Here is a 21,177-nt window from a genome sequence, read left to right as displayed (position 1 = left end):
TTGTTAGGGGTCTTAATGCTGGCGTAAAACAGAATTGTTGATATATGAGACAGTACCGGGTCTTTGGAGCATCTTTATCCACATTTAAGACTTACTTTCTGGGAACAAAACACACATGCGCTTTCCCTCTAAGGTCAGAGCACGCCGTGTCCAGCATTGCGGGTTCAAGTCTGTGTACAAGCCAAAGCTTCATTAGAACCTTCTGGTTACCGTTGTCCCACTTCTCTTCTGTCTCACAGAAGCTTTATAAAGGAGTGGTCTCTACCAGCTTCCTCCATTTCCTCTGCACTGACTCCCCCCATAACCCCATGAAATCTGACTTCCTTCCCCACAGCTCCACTAAAACCGCTGGGTCAGACGTTTACGCTGACCACCAGCAAGGCATATCCAAGGGCTCTTTCTTTGTCCTCATAGTTTGCCATCTGACGTTTTTAACTGCCTTGTTAGCTGGGTTTTCTCGCTCCCTTTTCACCCCCTCTGCCGTATCTGGGCCAAATTCTTCTTCGTTTCCTTTTGTAGATATCCCGTTGTACCGAGTGGCAGTGGGTCGAGCCTAGACCCATTAGTTTTCTCTTCCCACTATACCTTCCCACCTTCATTGATGACTTCCTAATTCACATGTTCCATCCCGACCTATCATTCAAGCCCCAAGCCTATAGCTCAAGCTGCCCAATAGAAATGCTGTATGTTTTATGTTATCTGTATTAGTCAGAGTAGGCTTGGTTATGCTGTGGTAACAAAGAATCCAAAAAAATCTTAGTGGCTTTATAAAGACCAAGACCTCCAGAGAGCAAGCATGACCTTGCCCTCATGGTCTTTACTCCAGGACGCAGGCTGACAGATCAGTCTGAACATTTCTGGTTGTACAGAAGAGGGAAAAAAGGCCAGGCTGGCTCTTAAAGCTTCACCTTGAAGTCACCAAATCACCTCCCATAAGGTGAAAAGTAAAATCCCGTCACAGGGAAGGAGAGCTGAATATAGGTCAATGTGCAGTCTACTACATTCTCTTAAACACAAACTCTACAAGACAAGTACCAAATCATCTTCCCAAAACTTACTCGGATTCCAAGCTTTCATAATTTCTCACGGGGATGGTATCTCTTTTATAAATATTATAAAGAGATTACAATTACAAAAATTTGTAAAATATACATATACCCACACACTTCACATGCCATCAACAAAAATCATCAATAATACAACTACCAGGCATAACCATGATAACATGTTGGCATATGTCCTTCTGGTTGCCTCCTTATCATACGTATCGATCTATTATCTCCGTAGGGAGATACATACATAGTTTTTCAGTAAGAACGATTTCATCCCATACATTCAGCTTGGTGGCTGTCAAAATCTTAGCAAGATAATTTCAATATTTTATTTTCTTCCATTTTGAAAAATATCATGGTAATGACTTGGCCAATTTAAATATCCAGCACTGACCTGAATCTCTGATTCCTAAATAAAGCTACATAGTAGGAAATTCTATTTGAATTTCTAATATGCCCATTAGACTTAATATGCCCCCAATTAAATTCTTGACTCACCCTAAAAGTCGGCTCCTCACCCAATCTTTTCAATCTCTGTGAAAATCATCAATATCCACCCATGACTTCAACCCCAGAGACCTGGTGATTTCTCCTTTTCTCCCACTGCCCCGCCCCCCCCCCCCCCCCACATCTAACCCACCCACTCAGTCCCCAGGCTGTGTCTCAGACCTGACTGACCCTCTCCGCTGTGGTCCCAGCTCTCTTGTCGTGTAGCCACCGTCCGTCCCCTGGACCCTGACTACCTCCCGGGCGCTCTCCTTGCTTCCAGCCAAGTCATGCCTCTGTTCCAGAAACCTTCCTAGCACACTTAGAGTAACGTTTACATTTTCCCCATTGCTTGTAAGGATTTGGTTGTTGCCAACTTTTCCTTTCTCCGCTCCACCACTCCCCCTTCATCCCCTCTACTCCAGACGCACCGGCTGTTTCTTTTCTTCCAACACACCAGACTTACTTACCCCTGCTCCACCAGCCACTGCTCTTGCTAATTCCTCTGCCTGGTCCCGCTCCCAGCGATCTACCAATCTACCCCGGCTCAGGGATGCCTTCCCGCCCACTCTTTTGAAGTATCTGCACTCTCCATGTGGCCCTTTCACATTCTCTGCAGAGCACCTACTTTATCTGATATCTCCTCGTCTGTTTCCTGCTTTACATCTTTATTATCTTTCTGCTGGAGAATGACTTCTTTTAGAATAAGAACCTTATCTGTCTTGCTCGTGGCTCTATGTCGACCTTAGAACAGTGTTGGGCACATAGGAGGCTACGATCAATGTCCATCACATGAGCAAATGAATAAATATTTAGGCGTTTCTCAAGTCTAGTTGATTCCCTTGAAGTATCTGTGCACACAGTCCCCTTCCACTCCCTTCTCGAGACCCCAGCCTAATCCCAGACCTCATCACCTCCCAGGGGGTTGACTGGGGTCCCCTCCTTGTCCGTCTCACAGAACTCCCCTGCCGACCCCACACCATCCATTCTGCACACTGCTAGTTATTCTCATCATGCCAGCGACCAATAAACATCTGTCGCTCACCCCCCTGTCCCTCGGGGCCTGGCTGAACCCACCTCCCAGGGCTGCTGGAACCCCCTCCCCTACCTGCCCAGAGTTCTGTCAACATTCCTGCCCTCACCCTCACCCAGCCACACAAACTCCATCTCCTGTGTTCTCTTATGTCAACCTGCTCACTCCACTGAATTCTAGGGCATTTACTGGTTGTTGTATCTTCCCCTCTCCTGATGCCTTAGAGAAGGTCATAGGCAATCAAAAAAATTCTCATGAGTTGGATGAAGTTATTGGATAGGGTACAATTACAACAGGTAAACTGGCCACCCCTTCTAGAGTGATATTATGAGGGGCACTGGTGGGGGGGGGCTCAGTCGGTTAAGCATGTGACTCTTGATCTCGGCTCAGGTCATGATCTCACGGTTTGTGAGTTCAAGCACTGCATCGGGCTCTGCGTTGACAGCGTGGAGCCTACTTGGGATTCTCTGTCTCCTCCTCTCTCTGTCCCTCCCCTGCTTCCTCTAGCTCTCTCTCGAAATAAATAAAACTTTTTAAAAAACTAAAGGGATATTGTGAGCACAGACAGTGATTTGGAATGAAAGAGCACGATACCAGTAGGTGAAGCGAACCAGTCAGAATGTCAACAGGGAGGTGACAATCTTGTTCCCGCAGAGAACAGATGGCCACCACTGCCTTGAAACAACATTTATGTTAAACAGCAGGATAAGGTACGTTTTTAGTGGACTTTGAGCCTGAGTTGTTCTGCTAGCATAAGGGAACTGGACGGTCATTCTACTGTCAATCACTGAGAGGTGACTCAACCCCGAGGCAGCTTGAGTTTGATGCCCTAATGACCGGGGGCCCCAAGGCGGTTATCCTTCCGCTGAGAGTTCAACTTCTCCTGACTGTACAGTACGTGGCCCGGAAGTGAATCCAGAGAATTCTAACACTCCCACCACAGAAGGGGTCTGCTGTGTGCAGAGTGACACCCCGTGTCGCAGCGAGGCAAAGCAGAGATTTGGGGGATGGCACTGCTGTCTGTGGCCATGCTCCCCACTTTTCCTCTTATGAGGTGTGGTGCCCCAGGGGACTAGGCCTCCCTGTTCAGACAGGGGAGAACCCAGCCCGACCGGTCGGTCATAGCAAAGCCCAAAGAGCCACGTGCTTTTTTAGCAAACACCACCCACCCTCTTTTGCTAGCCTACATGCTTTCTCTAACCAGATGTCCAGGCAAGGAGGCCCAAATTGTATTCTGTGCTTTTAAAACCATACTATTGGGGTGTCTGGGTGGCGCAGTCGGTTGGGCGTCCGACTTCAGCCAGGTCACGATCTCGCGGTCCGTGAGTTCGAGCCCCGCGTCAGGCTCTGGGCTGATGGCTCAGAGCCTGGAGCCTGTTTCCGATTCTGTGTCTCCCTCTCTCTCTGCCCCTCCCCCGTTCATGCTCTGTCTCTCTCTGTCCCAAAAATAAATAAAAAACGTTGAAAAATAAAATAAAATAAAATAAAACCATACTATTTAAAAATAAACGTGTTCTCAACATAACTCCTTATCTCAGGTCAACTACAGAGCATGGATACACTTATCTGATGGAAACAAACAAACAAAATGTACGTATTGATGTATTTATTTGTTTTGGGGGGGAGGGGCAGAGAGAGGATCCCAAGCAGGTTCTTCGCTGTCCACATGGAGCCTGACATGGGGCTCGATCCCATGAGCCCTGAGGTCACGACCTGAGCCAGAATCAAGAGTCAGAGACAACTAACTGAGCCACTCAGGGGTCACACCAAAAAAAAAAAAAAAAAAAAAAAAAAACAACAACAAAAAAAAAAAAAACTTTTTTTTTTTTTTAATTTCCTAGCTTTTCCAGGAAACGAGTGAGGTGACAACGTAAGGAGTGATTGACAAAAGAAACATTACCAGAATGTACATGTCAAGATACCTGCTGTTTTGCACAATTTTACACAAGTGCCGTGTAATTGATTCTGATAGAACTGTCTTCCTGAATCAGCAGTTCCTCTTTGCAACAGCTCTCGGAGCTACTTGAGGACGCAACTAAACTCCCGGCTTCCAATATTTGATGGTCACATCTTTCCATTAATTCGGACTGGTACTACCTAATGTAACAGGCTTGATTACATGCTAATAACTTTGGCTCATTCCGGAAACCATACAGAATATTGTTTATGGATATGTGTACACACACACACACACACACACACACAAAGTACAACTTGCAGGGGCGCTTGGGTGGCTCAGGCGGTTAACATTCAGCTCTTGATTTCGGCTCAGGTCGTGATCTCACGGTTCCTGGGATCGAGCCCCATGTTGGGCTCTGTGCTGACAGGGCTAAACCTGCTTGGGATTCTCTCTCTCTGTCTCCCCACCTCCCTCAAAATAAATAAATAAACATCACAAAATGAATAAAAACACATCTTGGTGATAGTGCTGGACTCTGACAGAGGAAGAAAGACAACAGGATGGGAGAGAAGAATAAGGGAGACTTCAAATTTATCTTTTTTTTTTTAATTTTTTTTTTAACGTTTATTTATTCTTGAGACAGAGAGAGACACAGCATGAATGGGGAAGGGGCAGAGAGAGAGGGAAACACAGAATCGGAAGCAGGCTCCAGGCTCTGAGCCATCAGCCCAGAGCCTGACGCGGGGCTCGAACTCGTGGACCGCGAGATCGTGACCTGAGCCGAAGTCGGACGCTTAACCGACTGAGCCACCCAGGCGCCCCTCAAATTTATCTTTAATGTCCCTGTTTTTCACTCAGAAATATCTAAGACAAAAGTGACCACGTGTTAACATGTATTAATTCTGGCCAACAGGCCCTCAGGAACCTGCCACATTATCATCTCCCTGTATTTTCTATGTTTTTGAAGCTTTCCAAGTAAGAGAAAAAGCAGATTCTCCCTTAAGGGAAAAAGATTTCACACCACTGGGCCAATTGTTTTCTTAATGTGTATTTATTTTTGAGAGACAGAGACAGAGCGTGAGCAGGGGAGGGGCAGAGAGAGAGGGAGACAGAATCGGAAGCAGGCTCCAGGCTCCGAGTTGTCAGCACAGACCCCGACGCGGAGCTTGAACTCACAAACCGCGAGATCATGACTTGAGCTGAAGTTGGACGCTTAACTGACTGACCCACCCAGGTGCCCCTGAGCTTTTTTTTCTTTTTTTTTTTTTTTTTTTTTTTAAATAAATACACTCCATTCTCTTAGAGCAGTTCTAAAAGGATCTCCTAAAATGTTCTGGATACGGCAACTATCCTTAGAATAAGCAGCATGACGCCAAAGATGACCACTCTGAAGGCACAAGGCCCCAAAAGGCAGGGCTAGGAAGCAAAGCAGAAGGCTCCGACCTTTTCCGGTGCACAATGTTGGGTTAACGTCCTTGCTCCTGCAAGTCCAGGGCATGGCTTGCTGTCTTTGCATTTCCAGGGTCTAGTGCAATGCTCGGAACAGAGTTACCCTCGGTAGCTGGAGTGAATTAATGAATATATTCTTAAAACTTAGAAGCCTAGAATTTGCAAACCCACTACATTAACCACACACCAGAAAGTTAAGAAATAGGAGAAAGAAGGTGATTACTTTGAAGTTCTACGTTCCTTAATCTAGTCTTTAGCCTGAATATCATTAAGTAACCTGTCTGCTATTTTTATCTTTGGCCTTTCACATGGGAAGAACAATAAATTATATCCTTTGAATGATAAGAGCTCTCGTGAAGCCTTTTGAGGTTGTGTAAACAGGTTGTGTAAACCCAAAGCCAATCCTAGAGCAAGAGGGACTCAAATAAGTATGAAAGAAGTCCAGTCTCTCTACAATCGGATCGAAGAGGAAAACACCGAGAATTACGTCATCTGGAATCTTGTTTTATGATGGACAGAGGTTCTGATTCCTAAAAGAACTAGAGTTTAAGCAAAGGATGGATAGATTCGATTAGATTGTCAAAGTAAAAAGCGAATGCAAGCGTGGCAGCTAGTGTCTAAAAGACAAGACCTACGTTTTTAGAACATTCTGCCTTTATCAGTAACCCACCTATTCAATGAACAAAGACAGAAAGTATAGAAGACAGGAGTTACCAGCATCTTTAGCTGTATATTAGGCAAAGGAAAGAGGAGAAACGTATGACTGTTTTAATCCCTAAAGCATGACTTCAGAGGTCATGCAGGGATCTGGAAGAGAAGCTAAACAGGAAGAGGGAAGAGACATTTAAGAGAAGGGGTCAAGCTTGGGAATAAAGATTTTTAAAAAAATGATAGAAACCAGCAGGGGTGTGGATGCGAAGAAACGATCACTCTTAGGGCGACTGGTGGGAGCATAAATAGGTATAACTTTTCTGGGAGATAATCCGGCCATGAGCATCAAAAGCTTGAAAAATGTTTCTTTCCTTGGACCAAGCAATTCCACTCCTAGAAGTTTTTAAGGTAGTTTTGCACTAACACATAGAGATGTACATATAAGACATTCCATCAACCTCTGTATGTTTCCGTGAACAACTGGAAATGATCTTGAGGCACAATAATAGAATATGAATTCAATAAATCACTGCGGATGAAATCGAGGCGATTTTAAACAGTGTCGTGTAAATTATAATGTCGATCTACACTGACTGACATGGAGAGGGTTGTTCATGATATTTTAAAATTTTAAAAACCAACCCCGGAGCAGCATGTGCGATAAGATCTTACTTTTATAAAAATGAAAGGATATGCATGCCAATGTTAATAACTGTAATTTATGGGCGGCAGGCATTTTTGCTTATTTGTTTCCTATTTCTCACGTTGAACTCGGATGAAAAGGACAAAGGTCAGGAGAGACTCTGCTCTGCAACCCCCAATTCTGCTTTTCTAAGCCTGCATTTGATGTCAATGAGGTGGGACACGGGATAACAGTCCTATACCCTATGCCAACTTTACCAAATAGTTTGACCTCACCAAAGCCCTGCATACAGATGCCTTCATATATTTTTTTTAGAGATATAAGCCTGTTTTTTTTAAATGTTTATTCATTTTTTGAGAGAGAGAGAGAAGGAGAGGGAGAGAGACAGAGCATGAGTGGGGAAGGAGCAGAGAGACAGGGAGACACAGAATCCGACGCAGTTTCCAGGCTCTGAGCTGTCAGCACAGAGCCCGACGTGGGGCTCGAACCCACGAACTGTGAGATGATGACCTGAGCTGAAGTCAGACGCTTGACAGACTGAGCCACCCAGGCACCCCGATATGAGCCTGTTTTTATTCTGTGTGTGTCCCCAAGTTGTCCATAAGCCAACAGTGCCACTACAGTGCAAGCTCAAGTAGCAGAGGGAAGACGCTTACTACAACCATATAAACTCTTGCATTTTCCTGCACCCTAGAGAAACTTCGCGACTGATAAATTAGACTAGACACTTGTGGGTACAGGGATAGTACGTTTTCTTGGCCCTCTATTATTGAGCAAACCATGAATAACCACTTGATCATCTGCCATTGAAAAATGCTAAGCACTCCTGTTTCTTAGCCTTCTTCAGCAAGCAGTCTGACTGTCACACCCCTGCCCTGGCAAGGTCCTTGTTAAAGAGGATGAAAAGATGGGGCGCCTTGGGGGCTCAGTAGGTTAAGCATCCGACTCTTGGTTTCAGCTCAGGTCACCATCTCCCAGTTTGCCGAGTTCGAGCTCTGTCCCGGCAGCGCGGAGCCCGCTTGGGATTCTCTCTCTGTCCCTCTCTCCCTGCCCTGCTCCCACTCACCCTGTGCCTCTCTCAAAATAAATAAATAATGTTTGTTTGTTTTTTAAGTATAGAAGGATGGGGTGTTTGTAACATCACCCCATTCCATCATTAGTGTGTCCGGCTGGGGAGGTGAGATGGGAAACCCGATCCCTTGAGCTCTCCCCTTCTCCCCAGGGAACCACACGATGTAATTATATTCTCTTTCCACAGGTAACCTCAGGATGCAACTATACATCTATTTTCCATGTAGAAGTAAATACTAGCTCCACACATCCATGGGAACTGTCAGAGCTCAAAGAACTCCAAATGAAGAAAAGTTCACCCTGGCAGAAGGTTCTTTCAATTGCACTTGATGCCTGACGTCAAAGTGGAACTTTCCCAAGAATCTTGGGAAAAAAAAAAAAATGATTCTGAAAGTGAAAGACCAAAATCCTGAGTTGGATTGCCTGAAGCCTCGTTGATAGGTCACTGGTCTAGAACATGTCCGAAAAATGAAGCGATTCTGGAAAGCACGAACATGCCCCCTCTGTCGTCACTGCTAAAGAACGGCACTATTTCACTCCAGATGCACATTTATTCATATATTTCTACACGTGCGTCATCTCCATAGACAAAAGGGCAAATACGTCTCAGGAAGATCTCCACACCTTCACCTTGTTCTGGCTCAAAAGTATTGGGATTCTTGAATGCCATCTATTTTCTCAGCAACTTGTTTTTATCTCCACAAAATCACATTCTCAAGATGATTGTTTTGCTTAACGTTTTGTTCCTTTTCTACAACAATGCGATGAAGATATATAAAGTACTTAGCACGATGCTTGCCACATAGGAAGCAGTCAATAAATGTTACTTAGAGGATTCTAGAACAAGGCTACCTGCATTTGAATGCCAGCCCTGCCCTTCATTAGCAATTTGAAACTTTGGACAATTTTTATGACCTCTCTGTGCTCAGTCTCCGTGTTACACATGGAGATAATAACTGTTTCACTTTTCAGGGGTGAATGAGTTACACATGCAAAGATTTCGACCCGTACCTGCCATACAACAGCCATTTTCTATTATTTATTCCTTTCAAACCTGAATGTCACGATCATTTATGTTTTTTCTGCCTTGTGCCTTTTCGCTCTCTTATATATCCAAAGTCCCTATTTTGCTTTTACATGTGACCAAACTCTCTGTTGTTTGAAAGAAACCAAGATTTTACTTAACGAAATTTCAAACTATTAGTACTAATTTTTCTAATCTAGGAAAGCACTAAATGCCAGTAAGAAAAGAAAGGTAATTGATAATACAAGGATTGTATTATGACATTTAAAGAAGCAGTGTCCGAAATCCCAAACATGATGGTGAATTTCTTAACTACCGTAGTCTTCCTCTGTGCACAGGAAGTCAGTGACGGTTACACTGAAATGAAGCCGAGTACAGGACACTTGCATGAAATTAAATTTTACTTTCTCCAGCTCAGAAAAATTCAGTGGCCGGGGCGCCTGGGTGACTCAGTCGGTTGAGTGTCTGACTCTGGCTCGGGTCATGATCTCGCGACTTGTGGGTTTCGGCCCCTCGTCGGGCTCTGTGCTGACAGCTCAGAGCCTGGATGGAGCCTGCTTCCAATTCTGTGTCTCCCTCTCTCTCTGCCCCTCCCCCACTCACACCCTGTCTCTCTCAAAAATAAAGAAACATTAAAAAAAAAAGAAAAAGAAGAAAGAAAAATTCAGTGGGGGGGGGGGGTCTTTTCCCCCACATCTCCCTGAGAGGTGTGCTCTAGAGAAACGTTTAACCGTAACAAGTCATACGATGACATCACACAATTATACTTTGAGCTCAGAACAAAACAAAGAGCCTTATAGGATAGGACTCCTCCAGCATGTGGATTTCCAACATATGGGAATTTAGGCTTCATCAGAGTACAGAAGAGGCAGGGCAATCGTGAGGGGTGGGCAGTGGTGGGCAGTCCCAGGTTCCTGTTTTGCTTTAGCCCTGCCCCTAAACTGGGTGACAGTGTTTGCGAGAAGCCACAGAATTTGGGAAGGGTGGAGAACATTCTTCTCCTACTGTCGGCTGGCCTGCTCACTCCTTCTAGAGGTCAGTGTGGGTAGAACTGAGCTCCTTACAAATTTTAATATATCAGATTTGAATATTTCCAATTACCCCACAAACATTTTCAAGGGATAGTTTGTATCTTTATGAGTAGAAAGGGGAAAAAACAGGAACCCATGCTTCATATACTGATGGCCATATTTCAACAGCATCTTACTTTTGTAAGTTGATCTGTTTTGGTTTTTTTTTTTAATTTTTTTTTAACGTTTATTTATTTTTGACACAGAGAGAGACAGAGCATGAACGGGGGAGGGTCAGAGAGAGGGAGACACAGAATCTGAAACAGGCTCCAGGCTCTGAGCTGTCAGCACAGAGCCCGATGCAGGGCTCGAACTCACGGACCGCGAGATCATGACCTGAGCCGAAGTCGGCCGCTTAACCGACTGAGCCACCCAGGTGCCCCGATCTGTTTTATTTTTTAATCTTTTTAAGTTTATTTTTTTTTTTTTTTGAGAGAGAGAGAGAGAGAGAGAGAATATCAAAAGCAAGCTCCACGCTGTCAGCACAGAGCTTGATTCAGGGTTCAATCCCATGGGCCGTGAGATCATGACCTGAGGTGAAATCAAGAGCTGGACACAAAACTGACTGGGCCACCCAGGCACCTCCAAGTTGATCTATTTTAAAAAAAATAGTGGGTAGGCACACAAGGGAAAACATTTTCTTTTCCAACTTCAAAATTGCAAAATGTCACCTGAGTGGTTTAAACGCTAATCAGAATACAGAAAAGGTCGCCAATGCCACTACTGAAATGCCATTTTTTTTAAAAAGCAGGTAATTCCTTGCTTGCTTTTATTTTTTTTAATTTTTTTTTTAACGTTTATTTTTGAGACAGAGAGAGACAGAGCATGAATGGGGGAGGGTCAGAGAGAGAGGGAGACACAGAATCTGAAGCAGGCTCCAGGCTCTGAGCCATCAGCACAGAGCCCGACACGGGGCTCGAACTCACGGGCCACGAGATCACGACCTGAGCCGAAGTCGGACGCTTAACCGACTGAGCCACCCAGGCGCCCCCTTGCTTGCTTTTAAAGGAAATTATTAAGACTCAGGCATCAAAATGGTACATGCCCAATTAAGAGTACAGTCTTGGGACGCCTGGGTGGCTCAGTCGGTTAGGCGTCTAACTTTGGCTCAGGTCATGATCTCACAGTTTGTGGGTTCGAGCCCCACGTAGGGAGGGCTCTGTGCTGACAGCTCGGAGCCTGGAGCCTGCTTCGGATTCTGTGTCTCCCTCTCTCTCTGCTCCTCCCCCACTCGTGCTATCTCTGTCTCTCAGAAATAAAATACAACATTAAAAAATTAAAAAAAAAAAAAAGAGTACAATCTTTAGAGTAGTTTATAATCCCAGCTCTGTTCTTGGCCTTGAAATTGTATGGCCTTGTGCAAACTACATCTCCAGGCTTCATTTTCCTTCCATATGAGATTTCATGTGAGTCTCCTAAGATTTCTGTGAGGATTTACTGATATAATCCCTCAAGCACATCACAGTTTCTGCGACACAGGAAGCGATCAACTAAAGGTGAGTTTTAATATGATATTAAAACCACATGTCTTTATTAATGAACTCCTTTGAGCAGTAACTATAACTCTTCTGCCCAATACACAAATGCCTCAGAAGAGAAAGCAACCCTCCTGAATAGGAATATCCAATCCTTATTCTTACCCGAGGATTAGGGAACCTTTTCTACTTTACTTAACTTGAGTGAGGCACTTCTTGTTCAGAGTGCATCGCACATTCTGTTCCACTGAGCATGTCTGGTGATCTCAGCACAGGGACAGAAGACATACGGGCGAGGCCATCCGCCCCAAGCGGCTTTAGCCGGCCACTGGCATGGTCACACCCAGCCCAAAGTGGTCCCTGCACGGGAAGTTCTCCAACTCCAGCTCTCTTTCCTGCCCCTTCTTCCTTAGTCTCTCAAAGGTGACAACGGAGACAATGGTGACAAAGATGGGAGCTGACGGCAATGACGATGAGGACAGCCACTGCGTAACATACGCCCTCAGCCAGGCCCTACGAGCACTCTGCCCCCATTATTTCACTCAGTCTTCCCAATGGTCGTAAAAAGTAGGTATCATGATTATCCCCCTTGACACAGAAAGAAACCAAAGTTTAGGGAGGTTAAATGACATGCCCACTGTCACACGGTTTATAGCAGCGAGCCGATCTGCAAGCACGTGTGATTCCAGCCCGGCCACACCAACCCGGCTGCTGCTTTCAAGAGAGCTTTTAGGATGAGCGCAGGTCCTGCCGCTGCCCGCCCCCCTCCCCCGGAATTAACTCCTCCACACCTCACAGTTTCGAACATCTTTCTGTCCCAGTCACAATTTTCCTGACCTAACATTCACAGGGAGGGAGGAGCCGTCGTGGCTAAGCGGTACCTTCATTTATAACTTCAGCTTGATTCCCAAATTCTCCAAATGAATCAATTGCTCTTTCTGGCTTGCAACAGTCATGAAACCTAATCCAAAAAAAAAAAAAAAAAAAAAATCCCACGGGGAGATCCCTGATCTACTTCATGCCTTTCAACTAGTACCTTTTGGCCTCCAACATTGATCTACAGTACATATTCACAATTAAATTCGTGTTAAAGGTGAAGAAATAGTAAGGTAAGAGAAAGGACTTGCCCTCAGCCCTCCAGCAGGTAGAAACAAAATCGCAAGGAAGCCCGGTGACCCTCTAGAAGTCCTTACCGCCAGATTATTCCGTACTTCTAATTCCTTGCTGTTCCACCTCTTGACACACTATGGGCACAAAAAAATGTCCTGTGGAACCACCCTTTCACCGGCTGGGCCGAGAGAAGAATAACAAGTCCCAGCGGCAGGGAGGGCAGGGGAATAATGAGCTGACCCTTCAGGACCAGTTTCGCCTTATCTTTGAACCAGACGGTCTAGATTTCTCAGGGCAAGACGAACATGGCCCCAACTACTTGTCAGCAGTTTTCCGTGGAGGAAAAACTGCAGTTAAGCACCTCCGGTGAGAACTTTGAGCAGTAAATGTGCTCGCATGTAGTTTGTGCCATTTTGGCCAGGAATTGTACGGTGAGTTGGATTCCTTGTCCTTAGTTCTTTGCCCGAGCGCTATAAATGTAAAAATATCAGCCACAGGCCATTCCTCTCTGTTTATTTAAACGGAGAATTTAAAAAATCACTTTTTCCACTTCAAGGCTCCCTCGGACCAGGGAATAAAAATAGCGATGTCCACAGGAGCCAAACTTCTTAGGGAAAAGTAAAAGCACAGGGCAAAGCGCCCTGCTCAGAACAACCAAAGCCCCAAAGCAGCTGCCCCCAGAGGCAAAACTCCCCTTTCAGCCGCCTCTCCTCTTGCCCCGTCTCACCGCAGGCTCAAAGGAAGGCGCAGTTGACGAGGAAGTGGGCGGCGAGCCCCCCGAAGGGCTAACCCCTTGCCCTTCACCGCCCCCCACCCCTGCGCCCCCGCGCCCCCGCGCGCGGCCACCTGTCAGAGGCCCCGAGGGCGGCGCGGGCGAGGCGGGGTTGGGGAGGTGGCCCGAGAGCTCGCTCGGGGAAGGGACGCTGGTGGCCCAGGATTGTCGGGAAGGAGCGGGCTGTCGCGCGCTCGGCTGCCCCACCGCGGCGGCCTCGGGGGTCGCTCGGCGTGGCGGGGGGGCGGGGGGGCGGTCTCAGGTGCACCCCGCCGCGCCGCCCGCGGCGCTCGGCCGGCTGGGGCGGTGCGGCCGCGAGTCCACCGCGCCGCGGGGCGCGCCTTACCTGTTGATCTTGAGCGCGAACGCGCGCCGCTCTGCGCCCGGCAGCGTGGCCATGGCTCGCGCGCGCCTCGTGGGCCTCTGGGGGCGCGGGGCGCGGACGGCGGGGGTCCGACGCGCCGCGGAGCCGCTGCAGCGCACGCCGAGCGGGACGCGAGCCTCATCTGTCCGTCCGGGCTGCAGACTTCCGCATTTCCACCTTCGGCGCTGCAGTCACCGCGGGGGAGGGCCCAGCCTCGAGCGGCGGCGGCGAGCCCAGCCACCCGGCGCCCGGCCCGGCGCGCAGGGAGCGGCGGGCGAGAGGGTGTGGACACGCCGCGGAACTGCCCTCCGGATGCTTCGACCGACGGCGCGCTCCGGCGGGCGGGGGCCCTGACCTCGGGCAGGAGGGCACGCGGGCGGGGGGCCGGGCGACCGCTGAGCGAGGCGGGAAAGTCCGTCCGCCCGGAGCCGCGAAGCTGCCAGCGCGCGAGGGCAGGAGGGGGTCCGCGCTGTCCGCCCGCCCCGCGGGACCCGGCGAGGCCGGGAAACCAGCCCTGGGATTCTCCGCGCCGGGCCGTGTCCGGGGTCCACGCCAAGCCTGGGGGAAGGCAGGCTGGCAGACACACAACCCAGGATACAGATCAACTTTTGCAAAAGATGTGTCCCGCATCCTTCCTGGGGCACCTGCTGTAAATAGAATGAATGCCTCCAAGGAGTAAACGTTGTAAGTTACCCCCCAACATCCCCTTCAAGTTTTTTCTTTTCTTTTCTTTTCTTTTTTCTTTTTTTTTTTTTTTACAACATTAGGATAAAAGGTTTTTGTTTTTGTTTTTCTGGGAAAACGCCACAGGCCTCTTTGCTGTGAGTCAAGGATACGCGGCAACACACGGCAGGCCTGTTTATTTCAGTTTCACACTGAGAGGTTTGCTGAGAGGCTCAGCCCCAACTCAAGAAATATCAGAAAAGTCCCAATGCTCGCTACAGTGGGAAAGTACGCGTTTATTTCAAGTTACTGATTTGCTCTCGGTTTTGCTCTAATAGAGCGCTCTCTGAATAATGCCTCCTTTTGGCAATTTGTGCTTTAAAAAAATACCAAAGTTCCCTCTCTCTCTGCCCCTCCCCCGTTCATGCTCTGTCTCTCTCTGTCCCAAAAATAAAAAAAATAAAAAAATAAAAAAAAATACCAAAGCAAGGTTTTTTTTTTGGTTCAAAGCTAGGCTACTGTCCGGTGTGGCTGTTGACCTTTGGAACTGATGGTTAGTCTGAATGGAGAGGTCTTGAGTGTGTAAAATGAACAGCGGATTTTAAAGATCATGTAGAAAAAATAATGCAAAATATCTTGTTAATGATTTTGTGTGTTAGTTCCATGTTAAAATGATAGTTTGGATATATTAGGTAAAGAAAATGTTAAAATTAATTTCCCATTTGTTTTTATTTTTGTTTAATGTTTATTTATTTTTGAGAGAGAGAGAGCATTAGCAGGGGAGGGCAGAGAGAAAGGGAGACACAAAATTCCAAGCAGGCTTCAGGCTCTTAGCTGTAAACACAGGGCCCATCACTGGACTCCACCTCAGGAGCAGTGAGATCATGACCTGAGCCAAAGTCGGACGCTTAACTGACTGAACCACTCAGGTGCCCCTGTTTTACCTTTTTTAAAATGTGGCTTGCATTAAAGGAAATTTTAATTATATACACAGCTCACATGTGAGGGTCACAATATTCTATTCCTGTGGGATGCTGCTGGTTTCTGGTTTGCAACCTAATAGTAAACACCGGAGGATTGAATTCAGTCTCTTCCTGATGGCCTTCCTTTCTCTGGTTTTGGCTGACTCTTACTTTAATAATTCTTCAGAGCTGGTTAGGTGACTTTTCCCTGCAAATATCAATGCCTTTAAGCACCTAAGACAAAGTTCTTAAGTCCAGCATTATATAGACTATGAAAAAAGATCCAAATAAAAGAATGCTTTTTTGTAATGTGGAGTTTCTGACTTTCAGAAATCTAAGTTCATTTGCTGCACTGGGATTTATAAGCCAACATTTAGATCAAAAAAAAAAAATGCTAGGAGAACAATTCTGTGACTACTTCTCAAACTGGGAACAAATGGATGATTTGTAGACAAATGTTTACAGTGGAGTCGTGAGTCTGCTCTGTTCCAAGTCAGCCTTTCATGGGGGCTACTATGAGTTTCTAAATGTTTGTGGCAGAGGTACACTTTCATACAGAGCAAAAATGTGCCAATTTCCATACAAACACAAATAAAATGTGATGAGAGTCTCTCACATTTCAGAATTTGCAGTCAAGGAAACTTTAAAATCATAAAATCGCCCATCTCACACCAAGACATGCCGCGTTCAGCTGAGTATGTGGTATCTAATTATAAAGGTGAGGCAGGTGTTGTGACCCATGCTGTCCATCCTCTGATGGCTAGAAATGACTCCAAATTTCCTTAACAGCATTTTAACAATTCACCGTGAATATGTTACCCACTAATTTACTGAAATGCCTATTTTAAAAATGTGTCTGCTGTTGGGTACACTCACAGGTCACTTGCAAACCCTAATGTGGGGCTCGAACTCACAAATTGTGATATCATGACCTGAGCTCAAATCAAGAGTCAGATGCTCAACCCACTGGAATTCGGATGCTTTCCACACCTCTGACCTCTCGTGGCTCGCCTTTGTCTCCGCATCTCTGTGTCATTTGGTTTTGTTTCTCACCTTCGTAAAACTCCTCCCTTGACTTCTACGACAGACCTGATATCATAAATTGTCCTCTATTTTTCCCTACATCTTGTTACCTCTCCAGGAAGCCAACCTCTTTTTCTTTTTTACATTGCATCGTGCCTATTTTATTTAACAAATAGCCCTTTCCTTGTACCAGGACCTGTTCCAAGCCCTTTGCAAGTATTAATTAATTATAGCCATTAAATAATAACATTATCCCCACTTTGCACCTGGGAAAACTGAGGCTCAGCGGGGTTAAGCGACTTGCCCAAGATCACAAGCTAGTAAGGGATAAAGTCGTTTCCAGTCCTAAATTAATGCATATCTCCCGGATACCTCCCCTTGGATATCTTCAAACTCCACAAATATAAAACGAAAATTCTCTGTCTCCTCCACCTGATTGTAAGCTGGCTATCCCTCCATAATCACTCGTTTTTATTGTCAGCCCTCACAAATCACTCATTTGAGTGGCCCTATTTCCCCGTATACCAGTTTTCGAGCTTTGGAGTCGTCTTGTGTGGGAAAAGCAGGAAATCTGCCTTCTGGCTCCAGCTTTTCACTAGCTGTGTGACCCAGGGCCCGTCCCCGCTGTTTGGCTGACAGAGCCCCTCAGTCTTAGGATGACACCATCTCCTCGCCTCTCTCTGGACTCTGTCAATGTGTCAGCTCTCATTTCTTTCTCTTCTTTCTCTTTAGGATCTAATCACCCACCAAGTCCTGTTAGTCATTCTTCATAAACCTCACTCCTATGTGACGTCATGGTCCTAGCCCCGCCCTCCTCAATTAATGCCTGGGTAACAGCAACGAGAAGGGTTTCATAGCCAGCCTGCCTCGAGCTTCTTTTTATTCCAATTGACCCTGACCGTGCGCTGTATTAATTTTCCGAAGATACGGCTTTCATCATGTTCTTCCCTGCTCAGTTAACTCTGGTGACTTCCCACAGCCCTACAACCAAGTGGGAGCTCTCCAACTGGTTTCTAGGCCCTCCTGGAACCAACTGTAAACCTTACCTCTCTGTCAAAGTAAGGAAGACCTCCTTGACCCGAGGCTCCTGTGCTGATGTCATTCTCCCTGCTATCTCACCTGAAGTCACAGCCAGTCTCTTCTGATCCTTCAAAGTTTGAATGAAATTTACATCTTCCACCTCTACCCAAAGGAGTATGTCTTTCACTCTGATGGCACCTTGAACAAGCAAAAAAAATGTAGGTCATCACCAAAAAACGCAACCTCGTGGAATGCGAGGGCCACAGGACTCCCAACAAAAGTGTGATCATTTGCACATCTCACTCTTTATTCCCCAAATGATTGAAGACCTCCATCAGATTTTGTTTAAATGTCACCTTCCGTGACTACCTATATTTAACTACTAAAACGCCCCCTTTCCTAGTCAGATACTTCCTAACTGTTTCCAACTTTTTCTCTATAGTGCTTATCGCTGTCTGACATAACTTATTTACTTATGTGTATTTATTTTGAAAGAGAGAGAGTGAGTGGGGCAGGGTGAGGGTACAGAGAGAGAGAGAGAGAGAGAGAATCCCAAGCAGACTCCCTACTGTCAGTGCAGAGCCCCACACAGCGCTGGATCTCATAAAGTGTGAGATCATAACCTGAGCTGAAATCGAGAGTCCGATGCTCAACCAACTGAGCCCCCCAGGCACCCCTAATTTATTTATTTGTGTATATTATCTCTCAGGCTTCTAGCATATAATTCTGTAAGTGCTGAGATTTTTGTTGTATTCCCTGCTCAACCTCTGTTGCCTGGAATAATGCCTGACACATAGTAAGTGTTCAACAAGTACTCGAATAAAGGAATGAAGAGTGGACCCAGTATTGGACACAGAGCATCCATTCAATAAATATTTGTTAAAGTGAAGTTGAGTTGGAGTTTCATGTGTCTTTCAGAAGGAAGTAAGAGTCTCTTTTATTCTCTTGAGTGTTTAAGCTGTGCCTTTGTATGAACATCTTCCAGTCTGTTTTGTGTTTATTTCTTGGGTTGAGAAATGAACAGCATACAGATTACTACTAGCAAGTAGATATTTGTCTTGTTGTCTTATGATTGAAGACAGATAGAGACAGATGTGTGTGCTGGCATTTAAAGCCAGCCTCAGCTCAGACACTAGAATTGGAGTTCCTAATTTTCTCTACTTCATTCCTTATATTGTCACAAGAAATCCGTAAATGTGAAAAGAATAAAGAATAAGAAACTTTTCCCTTAATAATGACCATGGTGAGGGGCGCTTTGGTGGCTCAGTCGGTTGAGCGTCTGATTTCAGCTCGGGTCATGATCTCACAGTTCGTGAGTTCGGGCCCCACATCTGGCTCTGTGCTGACAGCTCAGAGCCCGGAGGAGCCTGCTTTAGATTCTGCGTCTCTCTCTCTTTCTGCCCTCCCCCGACTCATGCTCTGTCTCTCTCTCTCTCTCTCTCTCTCTCAAAAATAAATTATAAACATTAAAAAATGTTTTTAATAATCATAATACATATATATACAAGCATATTATATGTATATATATATATTTTTTTTTTTTTTAAGAGAGGGTTTTTTTTTAAGTTTATTTATTTGGAGAGAGAGAGAGTGATCAGGGGAGGGGCAAAGAGAGAGGGAGAGACAACCCCAGGCAAGCTCCATGCTGCCAGTGCAGAGCCTGATGGGGGCTCAATCTCATGAACTATGAGATCATGACCTGAGCTGAAATCAAGAGGCTGAACCAACTGAGCCTCCCAGGTGCCCCATATCATATATATTTTTATAGGTACAGTTTATATATATATATATATATATATATATATATATATATATATACACACACACACACACACATTTATATATACACACATATATATGTATACATGTATGCATTTTAAATTTAGGATTTAGGGGCAACTAGGTGGCTTAGTCGGTTAAGCATCCAACTTTGGCTCAGGTCATGATCTCAAAGCTCATGAGTTTGGGCTCTCATCAGGCTCTGTGCTGACAGCTCAGAGCCTGGAAACTGCTTCAGATTCTGTGTCTCCCTCTCTCTGTCCCTCCCCCGCTCACAATCTGTCTCTCTCTCTCAAAAATAAATAACATGTAAAAAAATTTAATTTAGGATTTAGATCATATTCCAATGTACAATGCTATTTCATTTTCAATAGGAATATTTCATACCATAGCAGTTTTTTAACTAGAAGGACCTTGGATTAATTCATGAATTAATTAATTCTCTCACTATCATTTATGTGCCTTTTATTCAGTCGCCAAACATTTACCAGATGGTAACCATATGTCAGGCTCTGAACTAAGGGATACTAGGGGCAAAACAATGAACAATATTTGCTCCCTGACTTTGCAGAACTCATGGACTAGGAACGAGATGCGTTACAAAGGAAAATTAGAAGCCTGAGTTCCGGGTGACAATGCAGGATGGTTTTGCTGCACAAAACTCTTGTGAGTGAGGATACACAGAGAGGAAGTGATTTATTATCGTGAAAAGGGTGTTGGCAGAGAGACTGACACTGAGGAACAATGACTTTACCGACCCAGTGACATGGGAACTGGGTCTTAACCAGCAAGGAAGCATTTGCCAGGCAGAGAAACGCGTTCAGGATATCCCAGGCACAAGGGAGCACTGTGCACAAAACAGGGAGCCCAGAGACTCTGCAGTCCATCCCAGGAATTAAAAGTACAATGGGAGGGGTGCCTGGGTGGCTCGGTCGGTTAAGCATCTGACTTTTGATCTCAGATCAGGTCTTGATCTCAGGGTCCTGAGTATGAGCCCCTCCCAACCCCCACTCCCACCCCACCCCGCCTGGGGCACCACACTGGGTTGGAGCCTACTTAAAAAAAAAAGACAGTGGTGGGGCGCCTGGATGGCTCAGTCGGTTAAGCATCTGACTTCGGCTCAGGTCATGATCTCACGGTTCATGAGTTCGAGCCCCACATCAAGCTCTGTGCTGACAGCTCAGAGCCTGGAGCCTGCTTCGGATTCTATGTCTCCTTCTTTCTCTGCCCTTCCCCCGTTCACACTCTGTGTCTCTCTCTCAAAAATAAATAAACATTAAAAATTAAACACACACACGCGCACACACACACACACACAGTGGGAGCCCGAGGGGTTTGGAGTGAAGTGGTGAGAAAAGAAGCTGTGAAGGTGGGCAGGGCCTGAATACAATGATCCTGTCAAAGAATGCAGACTTGATCCTATCAAAGTGGTGGCTGTTTCTGTATCTAGGTCATTGCCTCTTGGGGGATGGCTCTTGCTACCTGGAGATCCACCATGAGGGCGGTCCCTCAGAGTATGGGCACAGCATGATGAGGATAATGCCCACTAGATCTGACATTGCCAACGCCACCTTCCTCAACCCGAGTACACACACTGGACCCTGATGGAGAAATACACAGTTCTTCACAA

At 45.9% G+C, this 21,177-nt stretch overlaps 1 protein-coding gene across 4 annotated transcripts in view; it reads right to left on the bottom strand.

Moving 5' to 3' along the window:
- DOCK8 (dedicator of cytokinesis 8) overlaps nt 1-14,277 on the bottom strand; it is a 230,982-nt gene extending 216,705 nt beyond the window's left edge. For 3 of the 4 annotated variants that reach the window (XM_058693243.1, XM_058693244.1, XM_058693248.1), the window contains exon 1: nt 14,083-14,277. In XM_058693243.1, coding sequence (XP_058549226.1) covers nt 14,083-14,135 — 53 coding nt within the window. In that variant the 5' untranslated portion in view covers nt 14,136-14,277. Of the gene's footprint in view, nt 1-13,047; nt 13,707-14,082 lie in introns of those variants that run through there. The other variant, XM_058693245.1, reaches the window with a different exon arrangement.
- Nucleotides 14,278-21,177: the final 6,900 nt, after the last annotated feature.

Source organism: Neofelis nebulosa, chromosome 12 (genome assembly GCF_028018385.1).
Source record: "Neofelis nebulosa isolate mNeoNeb1 chromosome 12, mNeoNeb1.pri, whole genome shotgun sequence".
NCBI classification, from domain to species: Eukaryota; Metazoa; Chordata; class Mammalia; order Carnivora; family Felidae; genus Neofelis; species Neofelis nebulosa.
The sequence above is the reverse complement of the archived record's forward strand: the minus strand, read 5'-3'. Positions and strand labels throughout refer to the sequence as shown.